This window comes from Polyodon spathula, chromosome 46 (assembly GCF_017654505.1).
Source record: "Polyodon spathula isolate WHYD16114869_AA chromosome 46, ASM1765450v1, whole genome shotgun sequence".
Lineage (NCBI taxonomy): Eukaryota > Metazoa > Chordata > Actinopteri > Acipenseriformes > Polyodontidae > Polyodon > Polyodon spathula.
In genome coordinates this window covers 2,321,379-2,346,378 of record NC_054579.1, presented here as the reverse complement: position 1 = coordinate 2,346,378, position 25,000 = coordinate 2,321,379, and the positions used below count along the sequence as shown (strand labels likewise).

Here is a 25,000-nt window from a genome sequence, read left to right as displayed (position 1 = left end):
AATAACTGGACCTTCCATTCAAAACTTAAAAGATTTATCAATGGAGTAAAATAATATTACCATTTCTAGGATATTGAAGTAACTTAATTAGAAATACATGTTATAGTGCCATTTAAAGTTAAACTGTTGAAAGCACATATCAAAAGTTTATAATAATAGAAGCATAGTGTTGACAATATTGTAACTACATTGTTAAGACACATTTGGAATAATGTTCTTAATTAAATCAATTTAAGAATTAGTTCAATTTCTCCAACTAAACAAAGTGTCTTTTAGACATTACAATACCAATTAAACCAAAGAATGTTATAAAGATTTTACAGCAGTAATGAACAGAAGAACTTCTTTGCAGAAAAAGCTATAGAGTTTGAAAGTGAAATAAATAGTTTTTCTGTAGATGTTTGTCTCAGACACACAGTATAATTCTGGAAGGGCATTAGACCTTCAGAAGATAAGGCTTGGTCTTTGGCACCTCAAAGCAGGATTCGGTGTTGGCTCTTAAACGAGATTTGCCAACCTTAAATGATATCCAATGGAATGTGCTTTAAGAAAGACAGGAGTATGCATCTCATTATATTATAAGAAAATAATAAGAGCTTAGTTAAAAAATTAGGATGTACGCTTTTTTGGATAATCTGAAAAGATACCGGTCCAGGCGTTCCTTGAATCGGCCAAAAAATGTCTTGATGCGGTGAATTTGGAAAACTGCTTACAGTGGAGTTTCATATTAATTAAAACACTGTCCTTGGCAAGTAAACAAGTTGTGTGAAAACCTGCTTGTGCAGGTGAATTTTCAGAAACCGAGAAAGAGGTCAAGCTTAGTCCAAACATGGTACAAGTTAATATAAGGCCATTCTATTTAACAAGTTTTATTCTAGCTTAAATTTAAATGCAACTAACTGAACTGACCACTGTATGCTTATTCAAAGGCAATCTTTATTTCATAATACACATTTATAGGAGCTAAATTTATAATAACCATATTCATATTACTGTATAGAAAAACTAATGCTGTTAACCCTGTAAAGCACTGGATTGCCCAGACTGCTTTTTACTTGGGATTTATGGTGGTCTGCGCAACCAACCAATCCAATACTTAAAGCATTTAATAAATGAAACAGAGTACTTGTACTGCTCTGATTTGTTAAAACTTCAAATTAAATGAGTCTGTGTGAGCTTCTTGATTATTAAAAAGTCATCTGGATATGTTGCAAGCCCAGTGCATGAACAATCCAGTTACAGGAGTCCGAAACATCTTTATGTCCTCCTTGAACGTCTCCCCTGAGTTTAAAAATGTGCTCAGAGCATATATATCAATACGTGCGAAATCTGACATTGTGTATTTCTAGTATTAGTTGCTGGAATGCCTCCTTGTGATATAGAAGTCATGGCATTTTTACTGGTAATTTTATCTGACTTAATTTTCAATTGTTACGTATGGTATGTAGCTTTGTGTGGTAACATGTCTTTACCTGCTACTCTGATAAGCATCATTTCATCATTCTTATCTTTTATAGAAAGATCTAAGATCTTTTATGCTTTATAGAAGCAAGTTGCTCGTACTGTTGACTGTATTGTATGAAGATTTTTTATCTTTTTTCTGAGTCTTGTGTTGATAAATGACACATTTTGTCCAGTCTGCTTTTGTTGCCCTTGTAGTTTTTGCAGTTGTTGTACATGCTGGGCTGTCTGAACCTCTGTTCACTGTGTCTTCAACAAGACTGACTGGATTTAAATGTTTTACAAAAGTGAAGTTTCTTTTGCTAGTATACGTCTGTATGCACTTAATTTTTTTCATTATTTATTTGTCGCCAATGGTTTTTAACCTGGTTTTCTCCCCAGTTTGGAATTCACAATTATTTTTATCCTGGTTCAACGCTGCAACTCCTGCACTGACTCAGGAAGCGGTGACAGACATGCATGTCCTCCGACAGTGTCCTGCCAAGCTGTCTCTTTTCGTGCTGCAGGTCTACAGCGAAGCCACCACACAGATCTGAGTGGCTTCTACAGCAGACCCGCAGGTGCTCTATCGTCCATAGGAGTCGCTGGTGCGTGGTGAACCAAGGATTACCTTGACAACCGGAACCCTCCCCACCCAATTGTGCGCCACCCCCTGGATACTCCTGCACACCATGTGGAGCGCCTTTACTGAATGCGCCACTCTATCTTGGGGGCTGAGAATGGAGTGTTTCAGTGCTCTGTGACAATGCCGGAGAGCTGAGAATGGAGTGTTTCAGTGATCTGTGACAATGCAATGCCGGAGAGCTGAGAATGGAGTGTTTCAGTCCTCTGTGACACCCACCTCGAGTGCAGAGAGCTGCAGGCTTTTATACAGATTACAATCTCCCAGAGCTGAGAATGGAGTGTTTCAGTGCTGTGCGACAATGCCGGAGAGCTGAGAATGGAGTGTTTCAGTGCTCTGTGACAATGCCGGAGAGCTGAGAATGGAGTGTTTCAGTGCTCTGTGACAATGCCGGAGAGCTGAGAATGGAGTGTTTCAGTGCTCTGTGACAATGCCGGAGAGCTGAGAATGGAGTGTTTCAGTGCTCTGTGACAATGCCGGAGAGCTGCGAATGGAGTGTTTCAGTGCTCTGTGACAATGCCGGAGAGCTGCGAATGGAGTGTTTCAGTGCTCTGCGACAATGCCGGAGAGCTGAGAATGGAGTGTTTCAGTGCTCTGTGACAATGCTGGAGAGCTGAGAATGGAGTGTTTCAGTGCTCTGTGACAATGCTGGAGAGCTGAGAATGGAGTGTTTCAGTGCTCTGTGACAATGCCGGAGAGCTGAGAATGGAGTGTTTCAGTGCTCTGTGACAATGCCGGAGAGCTGAGAATGGAGTGTTTCAGTGCTCTGTGACAATGCTGGAGAGCTGAGAATGGAGTGTTTCAGTGCTCTGTGACAATGCTGGAGAGCTGAGAATGGAGTGTTTCAGTGCTCTGTGACAATGCCGGAGAGCTGAGAATGGAGTGTTTCAGTGCTCTGTGACAATGCTGGAGAGATGCGAATGCAGTATTCCAGTGCTCATTATGCTCATTGCTAAGGTCAATCTTCTGGTATTCACCCAGTAGAATTGCTGCAAACCCTTAAACCCTCAGCCCTTTGCGTGGGTCCAAATTCCAGCCTCATTATAAATCGAAAGGAATAATCCTAAACCTGCCTCTGTAACCCGCTGGTATTAATTCCTATTCAGCCTTTATTTGACTGATAAAGTTCTTCCTGCCGACGTGTGCAATAGCACAGAACATAGTGCAGTGCTGGAGCTGCTCCATCTACCCTCCAGTACAACGTGTCTGTGTCTCTCTTATAATACCTGGGAGGACTTTTTTGCTCTTGCTAATATGTTTTAGTTTAAAGTGATTGTAGCTAACAAAATCATTCCCTAATTCTTACCCGTTTTGCATGTCAATTTGCTACATTGGTCTCAAATGTGTAGTATTGAAAGAAACTGAGTGTTCTAGTCTCTTCACTATCACTTGCCTGTGGTAGAAGCAGGTTCTGTCAAAATGCAGTTAAATTAAATTGTTTAAATATAGTGCATGTTAAAGAATGCAGACACACTGAGAATGTGTGCAATGTGCTCTTTCTTTATTCATGTTAGTAATATAAGTCTACAGCTTTGTTTGTTCGGCTCTTTAAGAAGTCCCTGTTCATCAGCGTGGCTCTTTCAACCAAACAGTCGGATAGTTCTGGTATGCAAGTATCTCTGAAATGACTTCTGCTCTCCCTCCCTCTCTTGGGAGGATCATGTTGTCTGCTGGCCTGGGCCTCAGCCACCTCGTAAACAATAGCCCTCTATTACACTAGACTGAAGTGCAGTGCCCAATCAGACACCTCGTAAACAATAGCCCTCTATTACACTGGACTGAAGTGCAGTGCCCAATCAGACACCTCGTAAATAATAGCCCTCTATTACACTGGACTGAAGTGCAGTGCCCAATCAGACACCTCGTAAACAATAGCCCTCTATTACACTGGACTGAAGTGCAGTGCCCAATCAGCCACCTCGTAAACAATAGCCCTCTATTACACTGGACTGAAGTGCAGTGCCCAATCAGATACCTCGTAAACAATAGCCCTCTATTACACTAGACTGAAGTGCAGTGCACCGTCCAAGGCTTTAGCTCCTGTTAAAACTCATACTCCATGAAGGTGTTTCAGTGTTTAATTGATTCCTCTCTGAACAGAGGTTATTAAAATGAATGAATGAGTGCTTACAAGTTCAGTTGTACAAGCAGGTATATTTTTAGCACACACCCCTCTCTGTGGTTTACAGTGCTTTCTTTGAGGGTTCATTTGTTCTGTGAATCGGATCCGCCCCATAGCTGAACTTGGTTTGTTAGGCACTACCTCTCCTGTTGTTCCACAGTGAACAAGTACTATTAAAAATACAGGCTAACTTCACTACAGCAAACTCCCATAGGACCCGGAGAACTGTGCTTTATAGCAGGGTGTTCACCATAGGGTTTGGCAATACAACAGAATAATGAAGAAATGCCCAGTTTGAATTGAACATCAATATATAGCACTTGTATGAAGATTACCTCACATTGAGCAATATTTAAACGGTATGTGTAAAAGAAGACAGTAAAGAATGTAAAATGACAGAATGCACACGTGCTCGCTGAATACAGTAATTACACCTCCTTTCTCTTGAAAACAATCTCCAGTGTAGATTGCTTCATATTTTTTGTGCTTTCTTGTTGCCTCCTCAGCCCTTTGCCAGGTTACAGTTTGTGTGAAGGTGGCAGACAGCATATGATTGCATGATTCATGCAGCACTAGGTTATCTTTTATGGAAGTCCATTTCCGCCACTAAATAAATAAATAAAATAAAACTTCGACTTACTATCTCATAGTCATGACTTACTCTCTCTGCATTTCTATTTACTATAGTAAATAGAAATTAGCAGATTGTAGATCATAATTATGAGAATCAACTTTGCAACCAATCAAGAGTCCAGCACAGCCTGTGCCCTCAAGTGCCTTATTGCTTTTATAAAACAGATTTATTAACATTTTATAAAAAAAAAAAAAAAGAGAGAGAAATTTCTATCGTTTCTAAAGATTTATTAACATTTTGAAAATAGTCCCTATGAACAAAAAATAGTATTCAGGTAATAAAATGTTTTTTTTTTTTTTTTTTTTTTTTTTTTATTTTGTTTTAGTAAATGCTAATTTTTTTTTTTTTTTTTTTAAATAAAGACTTTGAGTAACTATAAAAACCTTGCTTAGATGTTTCAGTTCATTTTTCTGACTTTAAATAACTATTAAAGATCCTTGGTCAGATGTGTATCTGTGAGGCGTCTTCCTGCATATTCTTGGTAACGCTGTTGCCGGGTAATTCACTCCCATTGGCTCCAGTCTACACCAAACAGAGCGAGAGTTTAAGGATTAAGCATTTTTTGTTTGTTTTGTGGTATTAATTTCATTTCGAGTTTTTTCCAGCATGTCAATGTTACATTTTTGTACCTTTTTTGTAGAGAGTGAGAAAGGCGAGAGTAGGATGGCTTAGACATTGCGTGCAGTGTTGTAAATACTGCCGTAAAATATACAAATATCCACCGTTAAAAATGAATGGAGTCAGTTTCACAAAACGACCGCTGATACCAACTAAGGGAGGAAAATAAAACAGAGTATCTGACAACTGGAGTCACACAACATGACTGGCATGCACTACAAATACCAAAACAGCGTCTTTTTTAAAATGGCTGATTCATATAATTAATATAAACTGGAAGGTATGACAAGACAGCTCGATGTCTCCAGTATCTTCCATGACAGCAGGTATTTTGACAGGTGTCTTCTTTGATTTTGGTGGCGCAGTGATACGTCGTTCGCACAGGTGCAGTGATTTGCTTTGTTCCTATGTAGTTCCTAATCGTGACATAAGGAACCTAATCATCTATAAAATATCGCTGTCTCACACTGGTCTATAAAATGATATCATTCTTGTTTGTTTCTGTTTATCACCAAATCTTTGAAACTTATTTTCAGCCAGGTTTGTGGTAATACAGCAACAACAACATAGCCGGTCATAGCTATACCTTGTTTGCTGAATTCTCTACTCCCAAGACTTCATATGCAAAAAAAAAAAATATATTAGTTTTATTTCTTACAGCTCTTTTTGTTTACCAGAAAAATAATAGGTTAGTAATTCAGTTACATTTCAGGTTAGTCGGCATAATTTCAAACTACCTGTAAGAGATTTTTTTCCTCAGGTGTATCAGTAATGTAGTGTTATCAGGTTGGAAAATGAAAAGTTGTCAAATGTAATTTTAATTGATTCTTTAGATTTGGTTCTGATTGGTTCTGGGTTCTGTTGCTCAATATCGAGTATCATCAGTTTTCTCTCTACCCACCTTTACCTGGCTGGTGTTTCTGTGCTGGAGAAACCTGCTGGACAGCCTTCCTCATTCCATTCCAGTCATGTAACAATGCAATCTTTCAACTCTGCTGCCTCGCCTAGTCTACACGTGATAGATGGGGTATATAAATTACATAAGTATTTATGCCAGCATTGCAGAGATCTCAGAGTGTTCTCAAGGCACACAAAACCAGCTCCAGCATTGCAGAGATCTCAGAGTGTAGGCCGATGGGTATTTCAAAAACAATGCTGTATAATTGAGAGTTGCTGCTTCCTGGGACCTAATCACCTCCAATTAGTCAAATTGCTTACTGGTCATGTGACACAGACATGTACAGCACAATAATTGATCTGATGCAAGGAAACAAACCTAGTGTTGTAGGTGTATGTTATACTGTATATAAAACAAAGGGGTGCTCTGTTTTATATGAGGGGTGTACTGAGCAGTCAATTGTAAATGAATAATAGAAAAGCCTGAAGTAAATAAATTAGGTACCATACTAAAAGATTTTTTAACTGAAAAAAACCCACTTAGTTTATAAAATCCTGTCCTGGGACAATTATTAAATCTGAAGTAACCCTTTTTGTATAGTATTTTGGCACTCCTTTCCACTGAAAATAAAGTGAATGAAACCTACAAGGATCCTGTTTGTGCTCTAGAGGGGTCACAATAGAAACTGCAACACATAGAAAGGGATGCCAGTTACTAGATGTTAGGCAATGTCCTTTATAAGTAGGTGTGGTAGTTAACCAGAGATTAAATTGAAATCAGCCAATTTTAACAAGTTAGCATGAAGATTATATCTAATAAAAGAAGATTGCATCTAAAAAAGGCTCCTTCCTCCAAATGGGTTGTAACAAATGTGCTGGAAAATGAAATGGCGGAGAGTGGAGGCTGGTACAATACTTCTGGGTTGCAGGAGTGGGCGGGGGTTCATATTGAAATGACAGTTTAACGAGTGTCTGTCTGTGTTCCAGGGTGTGTAGGGAATGGGGTTTCATGACGAAAGAGTCCCGGTGAAGCCCCCCGATGGTGGCTGGGGCTGGATGGTGCTGCTCAGCTGCTTTGTCATCACTGGGTTCTCCTACGCTTTCCCCAAGGCCGTCAGCGTCTACTTCAAGGAACTGATGAAAGACTTTGAAGTGGGCTACAGCGACACCGCCTGGATCTCCTCCATCATGCTGGCGATGCTTTACGGGACAGGTAGAGGAGTGTGTTTAACATTCAGCGCCCTGGCCATTTTATTGTAAATCACGAGAAATCAACCAATCGCAGTTCAGGATTTGTCTAAATATTTCCAGTGCGTCTTATCTTGTGAGCAGATCCTGTGCTTAGAATATATGGCCCAAAGCTAATAAATAAATAAAACACTTTTTAATGCAGTTTTTTTATGTAGTAAAATGTTATTTTTCATTTATAGTGTGTTAACGTCCCGTGTGTAGGGTCTCGTATCATGAGAGAGACATCATTCCACACCGAACTGCTTTACTTCTGTTCACGCTTCTCTACCCTAAACTGCACAGAATTACTTCTTTTATACAATAAGACAAAGTATTAACTCAGAAAACTAAACTTTTTCAATATTTAGAGGGTTTTAATCTTAAAAACCTTCTGTTCAAATTACTGGTCTATATTCACCAGACATTAATGACTGTTATAAAACAGTCACGGATTTCCTTGTAGGTTTAATCTCTTTCCGTTGGCAGGTCCAGTCTCCAGTATCCTGGTGAACAAGTTTGGCTGTCGTCCTGTCATGCTGATTGGAGGTCTGCTGGCTTCAGCGGGGATGGTCCTCGCCTCTTTCACCACCAGCATCCTAGAACTGTACCTGACTGCTGGAGTGGTGACTGGTAAGCAGAGGTCAGGGACTAGACGTCCACTAGAAAGTGGTCCTTAGCAATGGGTCCATCATTACAGCATCCTGAAGTATCTCCACTACCCTAAAGTAAAATAAATAGTAGTAAGAAAACATCCAAACAGTTATGAAGGAGAGGAGGTCAGTCAGCCCATCAACACTCCTAATAGCGAGACCAATCCCAGAATCCCATCCAGCCTGCTCTTGAAGGCTCCCAAGAAACTAGCAACAGCATGGCTTGACTACCCATTCCAAACACCCACCACCCTATGTGTGAACAAATGCCTCTTGCCCTCTGTTTTAAATTTAATTCTACTCAGCCTCTGGTCTTGGTCTCTCTGTTCAATTTGAAAAACTGGCCTTTTTTTTTTTATCTCCCTAACCGTTCTAGTTTCTAGACTAAATGGTTTAAAGTTTCCTCATCCTATCACATGTAGCACTAAGAAACCGTAAGAAATTTAATCTGAATTTCAATTTCTATATGTGTAAAAATAAATAAATAAAAACATTTTGACACGTCATACTCCTCATGTATCCATCTTAGTAAGGAATTCAAATGCAGCCCTTGATAACAACTAATCTTGTTCCTCTTTATCGTCTCAGGTCTGGGTCTAGCCCTGAACTTCCAGCCCTCTCTGATCATGCTGAGCAGCTACTTCGATAAGCGGCGTCCCCTAGCCAATGGCCTTGCTGCCGCAGGGAGCCCGGTCTTTCTCTCGGCCCTGTCTCCTCTGGGTCAGGTCTTGCAGGACCGGTTTGGTTGGAGGGGGGGCTTCCTTATTATGGGGGGGCTGCTGCTGAACTGCTGCACCTGCGGGGCCATAATGAGACCTCTGGTGTCCAGGAGACGAGTTCCGGCTTCAGGTCCATCCAGGGATCCGTGGGAGCTGAGGGAGATGCTTCCCATGAAAGAGGGGAGAATGGCAGAGGAAGAGAAGGGGGGAAAGAACAAGGTCAAGAAGCAGAAGAAGAAGTTGTTGGATTTCAGCGTCTTCCGCAACCGAGTGTTCGTGATATACACTGTAGCAAAGTTCATCACCGTCTTAGGACTGTTCGTACCCACAATACTCTTGGTGAACTACGCCAAGGATATCGGGGTCCCCGACCGTGAGGCTGCCTTCCTGTTGTCCATCATTGGGTTCATCGATATCTTTGCCCGGCCCACCTGCGGGGTCATTGCTGGCCTGAAGTGGGTCAGACCCAAGGTTGCTTACTTCTTCAGTTTTGCTCTGCTCTTTAATGGGCTCACCGATGTTTGTTCAGCCAAGGTATCGAGCTACACAGGGCTGGTGGTGTTCTGCGTGTTCTTCGGGGTCTCCTACGGCATGATTGGGGCCCTGCAGTTCGAGGTCCTCATGGGGATCGTCGGGTCTCAGAAGTTCTCCAGCGCTCTGGGATTGTTGCTCCTGATAGAGGCGCTTGCGGTACTGATTGGGCCTCCCTCTGCAGGTAACACTTATTAATTCTTATTCCACAATGGCAGCAATTGTCCTCTTATACGTCTCATTGGGCAACGAGATGCCTCATGAGGACAGCACCACGGTTCTCTTGAAACCTCTTTATGTTAGTTTCAGACTAGCTCTTTCTCCAGTTTCACCTGATGAAAATGCAGCAACAACGAAGCAAACGAGAACAGCTACTGTAATGTAAAACAGTTTCTCATTAAACAGTTTTAGATAATGTGATGTCTTTTTTTTTAATCTGTGATCTTTAGTTGTTTTTGTGCATTTTCATTTGCAAGTGAACTGTGACATTAGGGCTTTATCGAGCACCATATTCTGCAATTTTGAATACTGACTTTGGATACTGTTTTAATTCTGGCAACTGTAGTTATTTTTAAGCTATGTATAATGAACATCAAAAGCAACTTATCACTATTATAACACATTTATTTTCGAAAAAATAAGGTATATTATTATAGGACATTGATAAAATGTTTTTGGTTTCATTTTAATCACTCGATCATTCATTCTTGACCATGACACGCTTGAGTGACTATTACTGAAGCATGTGCACTTAATCACCTAATTAGAGATACAGTTGATTGGACACTGGATATGGAGTGGTTTCGGCTGTTGAATTACAAGCTTGAATAAAAGCAATAAAGAAAATCACAGAAAAAAAACAAGCAGCCAAGAGTCTCTCAAGAGAGCAGCGCCTTCGTGCATCGGCATGTTGGAGGTTGGTCTAGGGCAGCGTACTCTTGGGCGCTCACAGCCAGCAATTTAAACCTAGCGAGATGGTATAACCAGACGCACTCTGTCAATGACTCTGTCAATGACAGGCCACGAACTGGGAGACCAAGAGCGACATATCATTTTGCTGCATCTTTGTGATGTCAGTTGTTAATCAGCACAATCAAAAGTCACTGCACCTGCTCTAAAACAGAGTTTGTCATTTTTTAATCACATCTAGTGAATTTTATCCAAATATAAGTGATAAGTTTCTTTTAATATGCAAATATAAGTGATCTGTTTCTTTTGAGATGCTCAAATATAACTGATAAGTTTATTTTGATGCTCAGTATATTTTTGACATTGTATCTTTTCTGTGTTCCCTAAAAAATGGACAAGGGTTGGAATGGGATGAAATGAAATAATCATAATGCATCACACTCTTTTAACCATCACTGGAGTTTGATATGTGACTGCTGACCGTACAAAGGAGTGCTAATCAATCCCTTTTCTACATGTATTAGCTTTATTACGTGTACCTTTATATTGAGCTGTGAATCATTAGGTTCTTCACTTGTTAATTCCGGGTATATGGATATATTTTGTTGTAGGTAGCACACTGTTGCTGATAGCAGCTGCACCATTCTGATTAGTTTGAATTACACATGAAGTGATTAGGTTTCAGGAAGGAGAAGGTTTTTATCCATATCTTAGCTTGTTTTTTATATTTTCATATAAAATACAAGCAAACAACCATCTTCAACAGAAGAGAAAATAACACATTTACGATTGAGAGGAGGCCATTCAGCCTATCTATGCTCGTCTCCTTCCTAGTCGCTGATTGATCTCAGAACTTGGTCAAGTTGGGTCTCAAAGGATCCAAGTGATTCTGCCTCAACAACATGACTAGATAGCCCATTCCATACCCTCACCACTCTTTGTTTGAAGAAGTGTCTCGTTCTCTCTGTCCTGTGTCTAGTGCCTAGTGATTATATTGTGCAGTTAAGGCAAATAAGTTTATAACCCAGTAGCACTCCTTTAATAATGCTCCTCTTGTGTTTTATTCCCTGATTGCAGGACGCCTGGTAGAGCACTCCTTTAATAATGCTCTTCTTGTTTTTATTCCCTGATCGCAGGATGCCTGGTAGAGCACTCCTTTAATAATGCTCCTCTTGTGTTTTTATCCCTGATTGCAGGACGCCTGGTAGATGCCTTTAAGAACTACGAGCTGATTTTCTACATGGCCGGGTCGGAGTTGATAACTGCCGCTGTCTTCCTGTGTGTGGCTTCCTTTTGCTTCATTAGTCGGGATCAGCACATGGCAGATCCGCCTCCAGGGGTGGGAACAGATGGTGAGGCAGCGTACCCATTGGGTGACTCATCGAATCCTCGCCCTGCCAAAAGCGATGCTCAGATGATGGATGTGGGCGAGGCTTTGCGGGAAGAGGAAATGCAGCTGAATCCGGATCACAAAGTGGAGAGGGAGAGTTTTTAGAAAAACAAACTGGTCTTCACTGTTCAGTCATTTTCAACATGAATTAGAAATCAAATATGATTATTGTATTAAAAGAGAGAGCAGAAAAATGGCATGTGCTTCACTGATATCGTTTTAGTAATTTAAGGTTCATTTTTAGAAATATGTCCTTGTGTTGCTTAATAGTTTAGGCTAAGTGCTTTTAATGTTAGCCTTTAAGTGAAATTCGGGGGGTGGTAGCTGGGCAGATTAATTAATTAACATCTGTCATCATTACCTCCTATTTAAACCCCAATCTCACACTCCTTCTAGTGTCTAGTGTTTTGCTTTCTTGCATACACTGCAACATGTTCTTTGAGCAAAATTTTAAACTCTTAATTTTCAGCATGAACCAACTCCAGTTCAGATCAGGAAAACTCTCTGACCAGATTCATTTCTCTGATGGAAACTCAGTACTGACTACTTCTATTGCAGACTTCTCCCAGCAACCAGACCTGCTGTCCTGGCACTACAGAGATCAAAACACCCCAGCAGTAGGCTCAGCTTTCAGAGCAGCTATTTTAGAAGGATTGGCCACCCGCCTAACTTTTAAAAACCCTGCACGACAACAATCCTGAATCCGGGATCGAAGCGATGGTATGGCGTTGTTCAATATTTAGTATACCTTTTATATCTGCTACACCATGCTGTCTGATACTCGAGCGCACTTCCGCTAACTCGCTCACCCAGACGTTCAGGACAGGCGACCGCCCCGCCCTCCTCTCCAGTCATGCTCGCTCGTCTTCTCTCCAGTCATGCTCGCTCTTCTTCTCCCAGCACAGCAACCAGGAGAGCAGCCGAAACAAATCCCACCCTTCAGCTTTAAAGAACATTTTTGAGGACATGAAGTCCCTCATTCACCCCTTTGCTGACTAAATGTATACATGGTGCAACGATGTGGAAACAGGTTGTTTCCAACGCAGCAGCAATCTCTATTAAGCCCAGTATTCACCACTCCAGTCATAGCCGCCTCTCGGTTCAGCACTTCCGGTCCCCACAGCTGCCGTTCCCAATTACAGGTCCCCCAATGGTCCACAGCACAGGGCTGTAGTTAGAAATCAAGTCCAGCGACCACTTATGGCTTCTACTTTTGAAATATTAAGGGCTAAATTCTCAAAGTGATTTTCCAGCTCATTTTAATTTATTTTCTGAAAGAGAACGTTTTCAAGTACAGTTCTAATTTAAGACTGCTTGCAAGTATTAAAAAAAATGTCAGAGTTGTTGTTTTTGTCAAGTTTATTTTGGAACCAGGTTTCCCACTGCTATTTGTACTGCATTTCCCATCCTGTACACTTCCAGTTTCACTGCTACTGAATAAAGATGTATTTGCATAACGTAGCATCGCATATTCGCAATAACTTACATTCGGAAACATTAATTTTTATTAAAAATAAAAGGGGACCTGATATCCTTACTGGGCCATTTCAATTATACACTTTGCATCACCCCGCAGGGTAAAACCTTCATTTCACATCTCCTCACTCCTTTTTTACAGCAACAAGCCAGGAAGCTCAAAAAATCAGTATAATCCAGGAAGGACATCAAAAGGTGTGCATTATTAATTCAAAACTGGGACGGGCTTTCACTATTCTATGAATACAGCAGCTCAGCCCCCCGTGACTCGTCTCTTTTCACAGACGCCTCATTTCTAGGATTCAGGGGTTTCATGAATCACCAAATTCCGCACGCTCATCTCAGCAGCAGCTCCAGTCCCATTGCAGGCGTTCCACCCACAGGGCTGTCTTGCACCACAGGTTGTAACTGCTATCAGTCTTCTGTGCTCAGAACTGGATTCTTCCTATCCGTTCAATCAAGACTGGATCCCTTGCTTTCATCGTTCTCATTTAGCCTCTATTAGGCACCACGCTCTCTCCAAACATTCAGAAGCAAGAAATAGAAGATATCCGTTTCCACCAACTGGAAACAGTTTAAACAGTAACATTCAGGTCTTTTACCAAATAAATAATCAACGGTAAAGATATCACTGTTACACTCAAGTAATGCAACATTAAGTTCCACACCGCCGTCAAGAGCCAGATCACTGTTTATTCTACATTATCAAGCTCTGTTAGATACGGGGGTACTATGTTCTATGAGTACTATAAAACATTCTCCGCTAAAGCCGCCACCATCTCGGCAGCAGATTCAGTCCTCTTTAACCACATTTTCAGCGGCATGCGAGCCAACGCCTGCGGACTGCACATTCACAGCCCATTCTACCTCCCTCAGTCAAAATATAATCGCGACACAGCCTCAGAGCATTTAGGATAAATATTCCAATCGTGAGGGCTTTTAACCCTTTGCAGTCCATTTATACAACGTTTGACAGATCACTCGTTTTATCACCAAACTCCTCAATAATGCGATCCAAGTCATTGTTTTATTATTATAACATCTCCAAAAAGCTCTGCAAATGTCAGTGTTCTTCTTTGAACGCTGGATGCAGAAGCAGCTACCTCCTTTGTTATGTCTGTGTTATCTCTGTAGTGCAGGGGTCGGAAAGTGGCGGCCCGCGGGCCAATGGCAGCCCATTTGAAGTTTGGTGGCGGCCTCTCTGAGTTTATCAATGTATTACATTTAAAAAAAAAATAACATTAATTAGAACCGCTGCCTTGGCACTTGAGCAGCCAGCTTCTGTGTTGTTGTTGCTGGAGTGATTTTCCCACTCCGCACGCAGTCTGTCAGTGGTTGGTAGGCAACAGTTCCAAGGCACGCAGCCAACGTCACATGGAAGTACGTAACCAATGCTTATTTAGTAACTGTATGCAAAGTGATGAGCCAGGAGAGGTGAAGTTTGCCAAAATTAAATAAACAGTTTGTTTTAATTTGTTAAGAGAAATTGGGAGCAAAATGTAGAATTTAATAACCACATGTAATGTTAAATGGGAATAGATTAAACCTGCATTTGTGTGTTATGGCTGCTTTTGGTGGGTCCACGTACCTTCAAAATACTATTTGCGCATTTATTTCTCGTTGGAGTTTTTTTTTCTTTGAGAAACACAGAAGTAACGGGCAGCTAGGAAATGAAACCCATTTAAATAGTTATTTATCTTTGCTGTTGCACAGATAAGCAGTTTGAATTCTGTGTGGTTCTGCATTGTGAATTCTGTGTGGTTTTCCGTTGTGAATTCTGTGTGGTTTTCCGTTGTGAATTCTGTGTGGTTTTCCTTGTGAATTCTGTGTGGTTTTCCATTGTGAATTCTGTGTGGTTTTCCATTGTGAATTCTGTGTGGTTTTCCATTGTGAATTCTGTGTGGTTTTCCTTGTGAATTCTGTGTGGTTTTCCATTGTGAATTCTGTGTGGTTTTCCGTTGTGAATTCTGTGTGGTTTTCCGTTGTGAATTCTGTGTGGTTTTCCATTGTGAATTCTGTGTGGTTTTCCATTGTGAATTCTGTGTGGTTTTCCTTGTGAATTATGTGTGGTTCTACATTGTGAATTCTGTGTGGTTTAAGATTGTTGACTGAACAGACGATAGCAGTGGTATAGCGGTAATGTCTTTCTTCAAAGATTTCCATTTTTTTTAAATCCAGTATAATTGTACTCCGATTTTCCCAGTGCGTTTCTGTAAGTACATTGGTGTTGTGTAGGTATTACAACCTGATAATTGAGTTCAAAACTGTTCAGTTTTGTTGGTGGCGGCCCACAAGTCATTTTGTGGGCCGCCATAGCAGCCCCTGATTATGTTGAGGTTGCAAACCCCTGCTGTCCTGGATGGATCTATGAGATGCACCCTTTTTTTCTCTGTTTTATTCGTCTCCTATCGGTTTCACTCGATCATTGAAAGGTTTTCTCTGCTTTTTCCGGAGAAAAAATGGCTAGAGACCTGTGCTTTACATATTTTTGATGATGTCGGACAGGGTCTGACATTGGACTGGAAAGGTAAAGTTGTAATGTCAGACCTGGTCCGACATAGGACTGCAAAGGGTTAATCACAGTAATCAAATATTCTACCCTGCATCACTTTCTAAAGTCAACGGTTTTATTCTTTAATTCTAATCATAACCTCTAGATGGCAATAATACACCACAAGTTCTATACATTTTAGTAGGTCCTCTTTCATTGTATTTTCAAATCAGGATAAATTTCAGAAGTTAATATTTCATTCAATCTGAGACAAATGTCAGATATGGAAACCATGTCTTACTATTATCAACGTTTCAGTCCTGCAGCCCTCCTACCCTGCAATGGACAATACACTCATAGACTGCTCCTGACGTTTCACAGCAGCCTCAGAGCAACGCATTCTTCATCCTCGTTATGCAGCTTCCTCACATCTTTGCATTCTTCATCTCTGCCCAAAGCCAGCCCCATCTAAATCACCTTAACACTCAAAGCCCAATATCCACATTCAGCACATCTCTGCGCTCTACAGCAGGCCACTGCACACTACCAATGGCAGTCCACCATTCACCAGTACAGATAACTGCTTCAGCAGATCTCTGCCTTCTACAGCTGGGCCACTGCACGCTACTGACAGCACTCCATCGTTTACTTCCTCAGAGCTCTGCACTGCTCAGCAGATCCCGCCCTCTTAATCGCTCCTCACTACAGCAGATCTTGGCTCCCTCTTCTGATCTGCTCACTGTTACAGCTGGCAAAAGTTGCTTTAGTTTACCTCTTAAATCTACAACTGTCCTCCTCCAGAGCTTCCAGCGTCACGGCTTTCCTCCAATACTCAAATCGTGGCAGCCATTGCTGCTTGACATCCTCAGCAGTCTAGCCATATGTCCGCTCATCCTTTCAAATACTACAAACATTAATAAGTGGTGAGAGACTTGGTACGAGACTGGAAATCTGTCTCGATTATGAGTTAAGGAGTTCCACTATTAGGAGAATGACTGGAGTTATGAAACCCAAATCTCACTTTTTCCATTCCAAGCAGACACAATGGTAGCAAACTGCTAATCAATCCCGTATTAACTAACACATAGGATGGTCTCACCACTGTGGTCTCCAGAACCGGCTTACTCCCCAGTCATTTCGGATTGAGCACGTACTTCCGCAGCCAGGTCAACATCAATCTCCGTCCAGTCATTTTATTACCCATTTAATGTATAATTCTCTGTTGCCACTTCTTCTGCGATTGCTAATTTATATTTAAAACTCCTTCTGGGTTTGTAACTGTAGTTCCTGGTACATCAATACAACAGTTTTACAGGGGGAAGAAACTACAGCTGCATGTTGGTTTCAAACAACCTCGTTTCAGCAATTCAGCTGTTAGCATGGTAGGTTATGATCTTAACAGAAACAACAGTACAGAACAGTGTAACGCACACAACTGGATATTGAACAGGTAGGAAGTCAAATATCTAGACAATAAAAGGTATCCTTTGTAAAAGATAGGTCTTCAGTAACAGTTGAGTGTATGACTCTGCATGCTTACAACCGACTAACCTTCATGCACAAATTTAACAGATGTCAAAGGCAGTTATAATTAGGTAGGAAATACATTATATGCCATTTTCTAAACTCTTAAGTTGTTGATGATCTCGCTGAAACTGTTTGGTATGAAACGTGTTGTATTTTCATTAAAAAGTATTGTGCTGCTCAGCCTTTTTTCATAAACACACTTTTAACGTACAACTTTCTCCCCCTGTAAGTGTTGTAATTCTCGTCAAAAAATCATCTAAACTGCAAATGTGCCGAGACAGCAGCTTCCATCGTCTGAAATACTGATGCACTGTACTTGACAGGGGAACTAAAGTGATTGCAATCTACAACATGCTCTTAATATCAAGAGAAAAGTGACCGTGGCTTCAACCTGGAGAAAAAAAAGAAGCACCCGTTGACAGAACCCTTTTGGAGTACCCATGTGCTAGTCTAAGGTCAATATTTAATAATTTCTTTAGCAATCCCAGTTTATTATGCTGAGGGAACACCAAGCCACTTTGTAGCTTGCGACTTGGTTTCAGCCCACTGCATGGCACACTAAGGGCAACAGGGTTCAATACAGCAACTCGAACTAGGTCTCGTGCAACCAGGTTTCAAGCCATTGTTACCTTAGCTTTAGTCTCACCAGGAGAACCACTATCTATGCTACACCCTACTGCTAGGGAGTTAGTTATCTGTATCTCTTCCTTGGTCATTCATGTTGTTGATCCATCAAAGTACAGAAAAGAGGTCAGCATAGCACAACTACTGCGCTAAATCATGTCTCACAGCACTTTCTTGCCACGCACCTTCAACAAAACGAATCCAGTGACCAAAACTACACAAATTGTGAGATTATATACAAATAAAGTATTACAATAGAGGTGAATATAAAGGCAGCAATTCAGAGAGAACCGTTTCAAAACCTGGCAAGTAAAAATCTGCTCTGCTTAGGTCTTTCAGTTTAAATATAGATTCTGTTTTGCTCAGCCTCATTATGCTGCTGAAATAAAATGTACAAAAATGTGTAAAGAAAGTCTACTGGGATTAGAGGATCCTCGTACAGAAAATACCGATATAAACGTTAATTTATTCATCAGTATTTTATTCACCTGTGTTTTAAAATATCACTAAAAAACATATTTACACAAACTAAAAACCAACTCAACACAAAATAAAGAAAAACATGACATCATTGTTCCCCAATCAACCCCACATGTAACACACTCGCACAGCCAGGCAGACAAATATATATATATATATATATATATATATATATATATATATATATATATATATATATATATATATATATAGAGAGAGAGAGAGAGAGAGAGAGAGAGAGAGAGAGAGAGAGAGAGAGAGAGAGAGAGAGAGAGAGAGAGAGAGAGAGAGAGAGAGAGAGAGAGAGAGAGAGAGAGAGAGAAATATATATACAGTGCTCCCGATACAATGAAACCTTTGAGAGTATTTACACAAATAAAAGTATGTTACTAAATACCTAAAGCTTGGGAAAAAAAAACAAGCAGATACTAAATATAAAGAAAGGCTAAAAATCACATAACAATCTGTACGCTCACCTGGTATCATAGATCATTTATTTTTGGTGCTCATAAAAGATGTGCAACAGGCTACAGTTAGTTCTGTTAGGCAAGTGGGAAAGGGGCATCTCCAGTGCAAAAGCTTGAAGGCTGCCGAGTTAAACACGGACTGCTCTCTAAAAGGAGAAATAATATATTACTACACTGAACCGTGTATATTTTTAAAAGAAGAAAAAATCTCAATGCCCCCAGCAGGAGTGTTGCAGCTTGTTACTGAAGTCGCAATTCAAGATCCACTTCATCTGTGGTCACAGCATAAAGTTCTGGAAACTTCTGAAAACTGACGGGCAATATCTACCGGCTACTGGCAGAGTACATCTTGTTTATCCTACAATCCTATAATACAAAAATAAATACATCTGTAAACCTCCTCATAACCGCTACATCATCAAAAAAACGAAACTACGGTGTCAGCAAGGGGTAAAACAGTTGTACTGAAGTATAAATACACAATTGCATTAACTCAAGTTAAATTGAAATAGAATAATGTGTTCAAATGAATGCCAGGAGACCTACAGAACAATGGAGTGCCTGCAAACATGTATGGTGGCTAAGCTGACAGTAAGGGCATGTTAAAGCAAACCAATCTCTTGTCTGATCACAGTCTCTAGTGCCTTGTTTCCAAATGAACTGGTTCATTAACATATAAAATGGTATGTGTTTTAGTCAAAATAAATCTGAGACCCAGTCAGTTGAAACAAGGCACAAGATGACTGTGTATAATGTTTCCCCCAAATAATCCCCTCCCTCCAATAAATAAACAAAGCTGTGAGCAGGAGATTATATTATTATTAATAATAATAATAATAATAATAATAATAATAATAATAATAATAATAATAATAATAATGAGTGTTGTATTTCTATAAAGACACTCTGTTCTAATCATCATCGATGAGTTTCTCTCCATTCTCCTCCTGCCTGGCATCTCCGTCCCCCAGCTCCCCCTGTCCCTCCTCAGGCTGTTCTTCACCCCCCTCGTCCTCATCCTCAGCATACAGCTCTCTCTGTCCCCCGTAGTTCAGCATGGTGCGGGACAGGTCCACCTCGATAGGGAACACATCGGCGTCCTTCAACACTGCGTAACACTCGTCATAGTAACAGGACATCCCCGACACGAAGCGCTGCAGCTGGAACACAATGTCCTGGACTGCAGAGAGAGGAGAGGCAGGGTGAGGTCGTCTCCCCCTTTAAGACTAATCCTTCACTAGAAAACAGTGCAATGTGGGGCAGTAATAAGAAAATTAACTATTATTTTTTATTTCATTTAAAAACGTGGTTCTGAACCCCAGTCCTCAGGGACCCTTACTTTCTATTGAAGTGCATCTGCTGCAGTTCCACAGTTATTACAAGTCTCAGTTTAAGCTGTCTGTGTGTCACTTCATATGTAAACTGGAAAGCAATGCAAATTTGAAACAAACCCCCAGACCGCTACGAGACCTAGAGCAGGTCTTCCCAAATTTTCCTGTATGAGCTACAGCCCCTGAAGCCATCCTGTGGCCCCCAGCCCCCAGTTTGAAAACCCCTTTCCTGGATAACAAGTTGAGAACCACTGTAAAATCCAAATGCCTGCAATGCATACAAAACACAAATAGCTGATCCCAGACTATGATATGGGGTGGCCCATCACAAAATCTAACCGAGTATCACTGCCTCTGTTGCCTTATTCCAGTAGACTTGGGTAATATTCTGGCTGAGATCCCTGTAACAGCTTTCTCACCGTGTTTCTGGTCCAGCAGCTCAATCTTTTCCAGCACGTCTTTCCTCATCTTGGCAAATCGCGCCCGGGCCTCCTGCCTGCAGCGCAGGACCAGCCGGTACTCGTAGTTCCCAGTGGCGACCCGGTACAGCGGCTCTCCCAGCGCCTGGGAACGACAAGCAGGGTAAATCAGAACTAGCACAGCTCCCACAGCGACTCTAGTGAACCACAGTTACATCTAAAACACAGCAAAGCAAGCCTCCCGCCCCCCTCAATGAACCAGTTGCATCTATATCCCAGCAAGCCTTGTGCACAACTCTGCTGTGTTTTAGATGTAGCTGATTCATTCAAAGCAAGCCTCCTGCACCACTCTGAATGAATCAGAGTTACAACTAAAACACAGCAAGCCTCATGCACCACTCTGAATGAATCAGAGTTAAATCTCAAACTCAGGATCACTTAACAGTGTTGGAGGATTCATCAACACCCTCTCAATTCAATGGGTTTGTAAAGAAAAGGAGCCAAAGTAGCTCAGTCTACTTCATATTGATATTAAGTGCTCAATCTGTAGATGACCTCGATATAAATGTTTGTCTGGGTTTAGATAGCCAGACAATTATTTAAAATCCTGCATTCTAGTGAGGTTGGTTGTGGTGTATTTGTCTGAAACAGGATACCAGAAGAGGGAAGTTGTATTCATTTTAATAGCATCCAAAAACAGCCAATAGAACTTCTATGCACTTGACGAGCGAGGGTTTATAGACAGGCAGGCTATGTGAGTTTTTGTGGGAGTTATTTTGAATCACACATGCTCATATTCAACCTCGGGGTTCTATAACCTATTACAGAGTCAGGAGTTTACATTCAGCTTAATTTACTTGCTAACCCCAATTTCTTTGCAGCAAGTTTTTTTTTTTACATACAGTAACATATATCACAGTACGTGGTATAGCAGTCTGTTAGAACAGATCGGGGAAATTTCACATGACACTGTTTGTACACTCCACTCCCTGGGTGTGAAACTCATTCTGTGACAGCGAGAAGGAGCACTTACTATACAGCTGTATTCCTCATCGTCCATTTCTTTGACCTTCAAGCAGTAAGACTGAAACACACACAAAGTTTGTGATCAGTATGGTAATTACATCATGGAATTAACATCCCTCAAGGTTTACCAAGATTTTTAATATGCCTTAGAAATATTTCTACCATGGGGCGCTGCTGAGCACCTTTGCAGTCCATTCATTCAGCGCTTGTCAGGCGTGTCAGATCCGATTTAGTTTCACTGTTTATTTTACACACACTGTTTAAAATATTTTTTCAGCGTAAAACAGGTTTAAAAAGGCATTGAAAAATCACAAAAGGACACTCAGTACCGTATCTCCAGCCAAGGCCTACCCCTTGTTTGCTGTATTTTTCACATACCTTTATATAGATGTGCATACTGATAAATCCTCTCCTGATCATTCGTTTTAATCACCAAACTCAATAATGTGATCCAAGTCATTATTTTATTACTTTAACATCTCAAAAAGCTCTGCAAATGTCTGTGATATTCTTTGAGCGCTGGATGCAGAAGCAGCTATCTCCTTTGTTATGTCTGTGTTATTCTTTGAGTGCTGGATGCAGAAGCAGCTCTCTCCTTTGTTATGTCTGTGATATTCTTTGAGCGCTGGATGCAGAAGCAGCTCTCTCCTTTGTTATGTCTGTGATATTCTTTGAGCGCTGGATGCAGAAGCAGCTCTCTCCTTTGTTTTATGTCTGTGTTATTCTTTGAGCGCTGGATGCAGAAGCAGCTCTCTCCTTTGTTATGTCTGTGTTATTCTTTGAGCGCTGGATGCAGAAGCAGCTCTCTCCTTTGTTATGTCTGTGTTATTCTTTGAGCGCTGGATGCAGAAGCAGCTCTCTCCTTTGTTATGTCCGTGTTATCTTTGTAGTGCATGGATGCTAAGCAGATACGCCCTTTTTTTATGTCCGTGTTATTTCTGCAGAAGCATGGTTTATGCTATGAGATACTTTGAGTGCTGGATGCAGAAGCAGCTCTCTCCTTTGTTATGTCCGTGTTATCTCTGCAATGCATGGAGCTATGAGATACGCCCTTTTTTTAATTAATTTTTTCTCCCCAGTTTCATTAGGATCCTATCAGTCTCACTCGGCCATTGAAAGGTTTTCTTGGCTTTTTCCAGAGAAAAAACAACTAGAGACCAGTGCTTTACGTCTTTTTGACGACGTTAGACAGGGTCCGACATTGGACTGGAAAGGGAAAATTGTAATGTCGGACCTAGTCCAGCATAGGACCGCAAAGGGTTAATGTCTACTAAGCTATGTTTGTAAAATGCTTAACGGGTTTACTGTTCCGTTCATGCACGTATGACAGTACTGTCATTTCAGACCATGCTCCTCTTACATTAAAGTTAACTTTTCCCAACCATTCTGCTACACGCCACCCTTGGAGATTCAACCCCTTGTTACTTTCAGAGTCTAACTTTGTACAATTTATCACCTCTCAGACAGATTTTTTTTGTAAACAAATACCACCCCACAGATTTCTCCCTCCATTCTTTGGGAGACACCTAAGGCTTACCTACAGGCAAATCATATAATGTACTGCTCAAAATAATAAACGCAGATCAGGGAGACACTCAGATCAAGCTTATGGTAACTCCCCCACATCGGAACTTAACAAGGACCGTCTAGCTTTTCAAACTGAACTGTATCTCCTGTCTACGAAACAGGCAGAACATTTGCTGTATAAAGCACGCCACGTAGCATACAAGTATGGCAGCAGGGCCAGTAAAGCGCTCGCCCATCATCTTCGGCAGTCGGCTACTCTCCATCTATTTTGACAAATGCAATCACACTCTGGCCTGGTAAATGATCAAAAGGAAATAATCAGCTTTATTACTTCTACTCTGCACTATAGACATCTGAATCACCTCCAGACCCTTCCTTAATAAAGTCCTCCTTCAACAACCTCGACATTCCCTCTATCAACTTTTTTTATATTAGAAAACTCCATCTCCCCTGATGAGATAACCATGACAATCAAATCCTGACGGCTTTTCCATAGAACTCTACAAAAAGTTTTCCCCAAACAGCTATCACCTATTCTAGTTTCTATGTTCTTGGATGCTTTTAATTCTTCAACTCTACCCCCGACTCTCCGTCAAGCCTCAAATCCTTACTGTTTAAAAAAAAAAAAAAAAAAAAAAAACCTTCTCAACTGCGGCTCCTATCATCCCATATCCCTTAAAACGTGGATATTAAAATCCTCGCAAAAAATGTAGCCCTGCGTCTTGAGTCTCTCTTTCCGTGATGATTTCCCCAGATCAAACTGGATTTATTCAAAACATTCTTTTTTTTATTTACAAAAATACCCCTACCTGAGGTGCTTGTGGTCACTCAATACTGAGAAAGCTTTTGATTGGGTCGAATGGGACTATCTTTTTAATATGTTACAACGGTTCGTTCGGCTTCAGTCCCGCCTTCATTTCTTGGATTAAGTTGCTTTACTCACCCCCTCTTGCTTCTGTCTGAATCAATAGTACTCAGTCCAAATATTTTCCACTCCAACGTGGAACCAGGCAGTCCACTTTCGCCTCTCCTCTTTGCCTTAGCTATTGAGCCGCTTGCTATAGCGCTCCATGAGAACCAGCAGGTGCAGGGTATAGTACGGGGAGGTCACACACAGAAGGTTTCCCTGCACGCTGAGGACCTGTTACTTTACATTTCTGATCCTGCTGCCTCTCTTCCCCATGCAATCTCCACTTTGGAACAGTTTGGGAAGTTCTCAGGATACAAACTGAACCTTGACAAAAGTGAACTTCCCTACAAATGAAAGCTTATTCCTGGAAATTCTCATCCCTTACTGTGCTCATCTCTGCCTATGTCTATTTCGTATCAGTCTCTGTACTCTCCCCTATTGACTAACCACCTGTTCCCTCCCTCTCTTGCAGATCAGGCATTCCGTGTTTGGTACAGAAATGGGATTACAACCATTCAGGACCTAAACAAAGACAACATTTTTATGTCATCTGAACAGCTTGTAAATAAGTTTAATTTATCGCAGTCCCATTCTTTGATACCTGCAAGTTAGACACTTCATAAGTAATCAATTCACCCAATTTCCTTCACTTCCTCCAAAACCTGACACAGATTCTATACATGGAATTCTACCAGCTAACAGGGGTCTGATATCCCACATTTACTGTACTATCTTTCTTTTACACTGCCCACCCCTGTCTGTATTAACTTTATAAGATGACCAGTGGAAGGCCAGTCTATCTCGGTGCACTCCTCATCTGTATGTGCCAGACACAGGCTATGCAATGTAAGATCATACACCGTGTCCACATGTCTAACCCTAAGCTGGCTAGGATCTTTCCAGATTTGGACCCGACGTGTGACAGGTACAAGCAGGCCG

General features: G+C 41.0%; 2 protein-coding genes across 2 annotated transcripts in view; one reads left to right on the top strand and one right to left on the bottom strand.

The window, feature by feature from the left end:
- Positions 1 to 14,271, top strand: part of slc16a8 (solute carrier family 16 member 8) — an 83,385-nt gene extending 69,114 nt beyond the window's left edge. Inside the window, exons 2-5 of the mRNA XM_041237816.1 lie at positions 7,342 to 7,567; positions 8,071 to 8,214; positions 8,823 to 9,668; positions 11,590 to 14,271. Of these exons, the coding sequence (XP_041093750.1) occupies positions 7,354 to 7,567; positions 8,071 to 8,214; positions 8,823 to 9,668; positions 11,590 to 11,888 (1,503 nt within the window). The 5' untranslated portion in view covers positions 7,342 to 7,353 and the 3' untranslated portion in view covers positions 11,889 to 14,271. The remainder of the gene's footprint in view (positions 1 to 7,341; positions 7,568 to 8,070; positions 8,215 to 8,822; positions 9,669 to 11,589) is intronic.
- Positions 14,272 to 18,858: 4,587 nt separating this feature from the next.
- On the bottom strand, positions 18,859 to 21,867 carry LOC121306118 (PRKCA-binding protein-like). Its single transcript, XM_041237834.1, has 3 exons — positions 21,632 to 21,867; positions 20,599 to 20,743; positions 18,859 to 20,028 (listed from the first exon to the last, which is right to left on the bottom strand). Exons 1-3 carry the CDS (start codon positions 21,656 to 21,658, stop codon positions 19,760 to 19,762), a joined length of 441 nt encoding a protein of 146 aa, XP_041093768.1. The 5' UTR covers positions 21,659 to 21,867; the 3' UTR covers positions 18,859 to 19,759.
- Between the last annotated feature and the right edge of the window lie 3,133 nt (positions 21,868 to 25,000).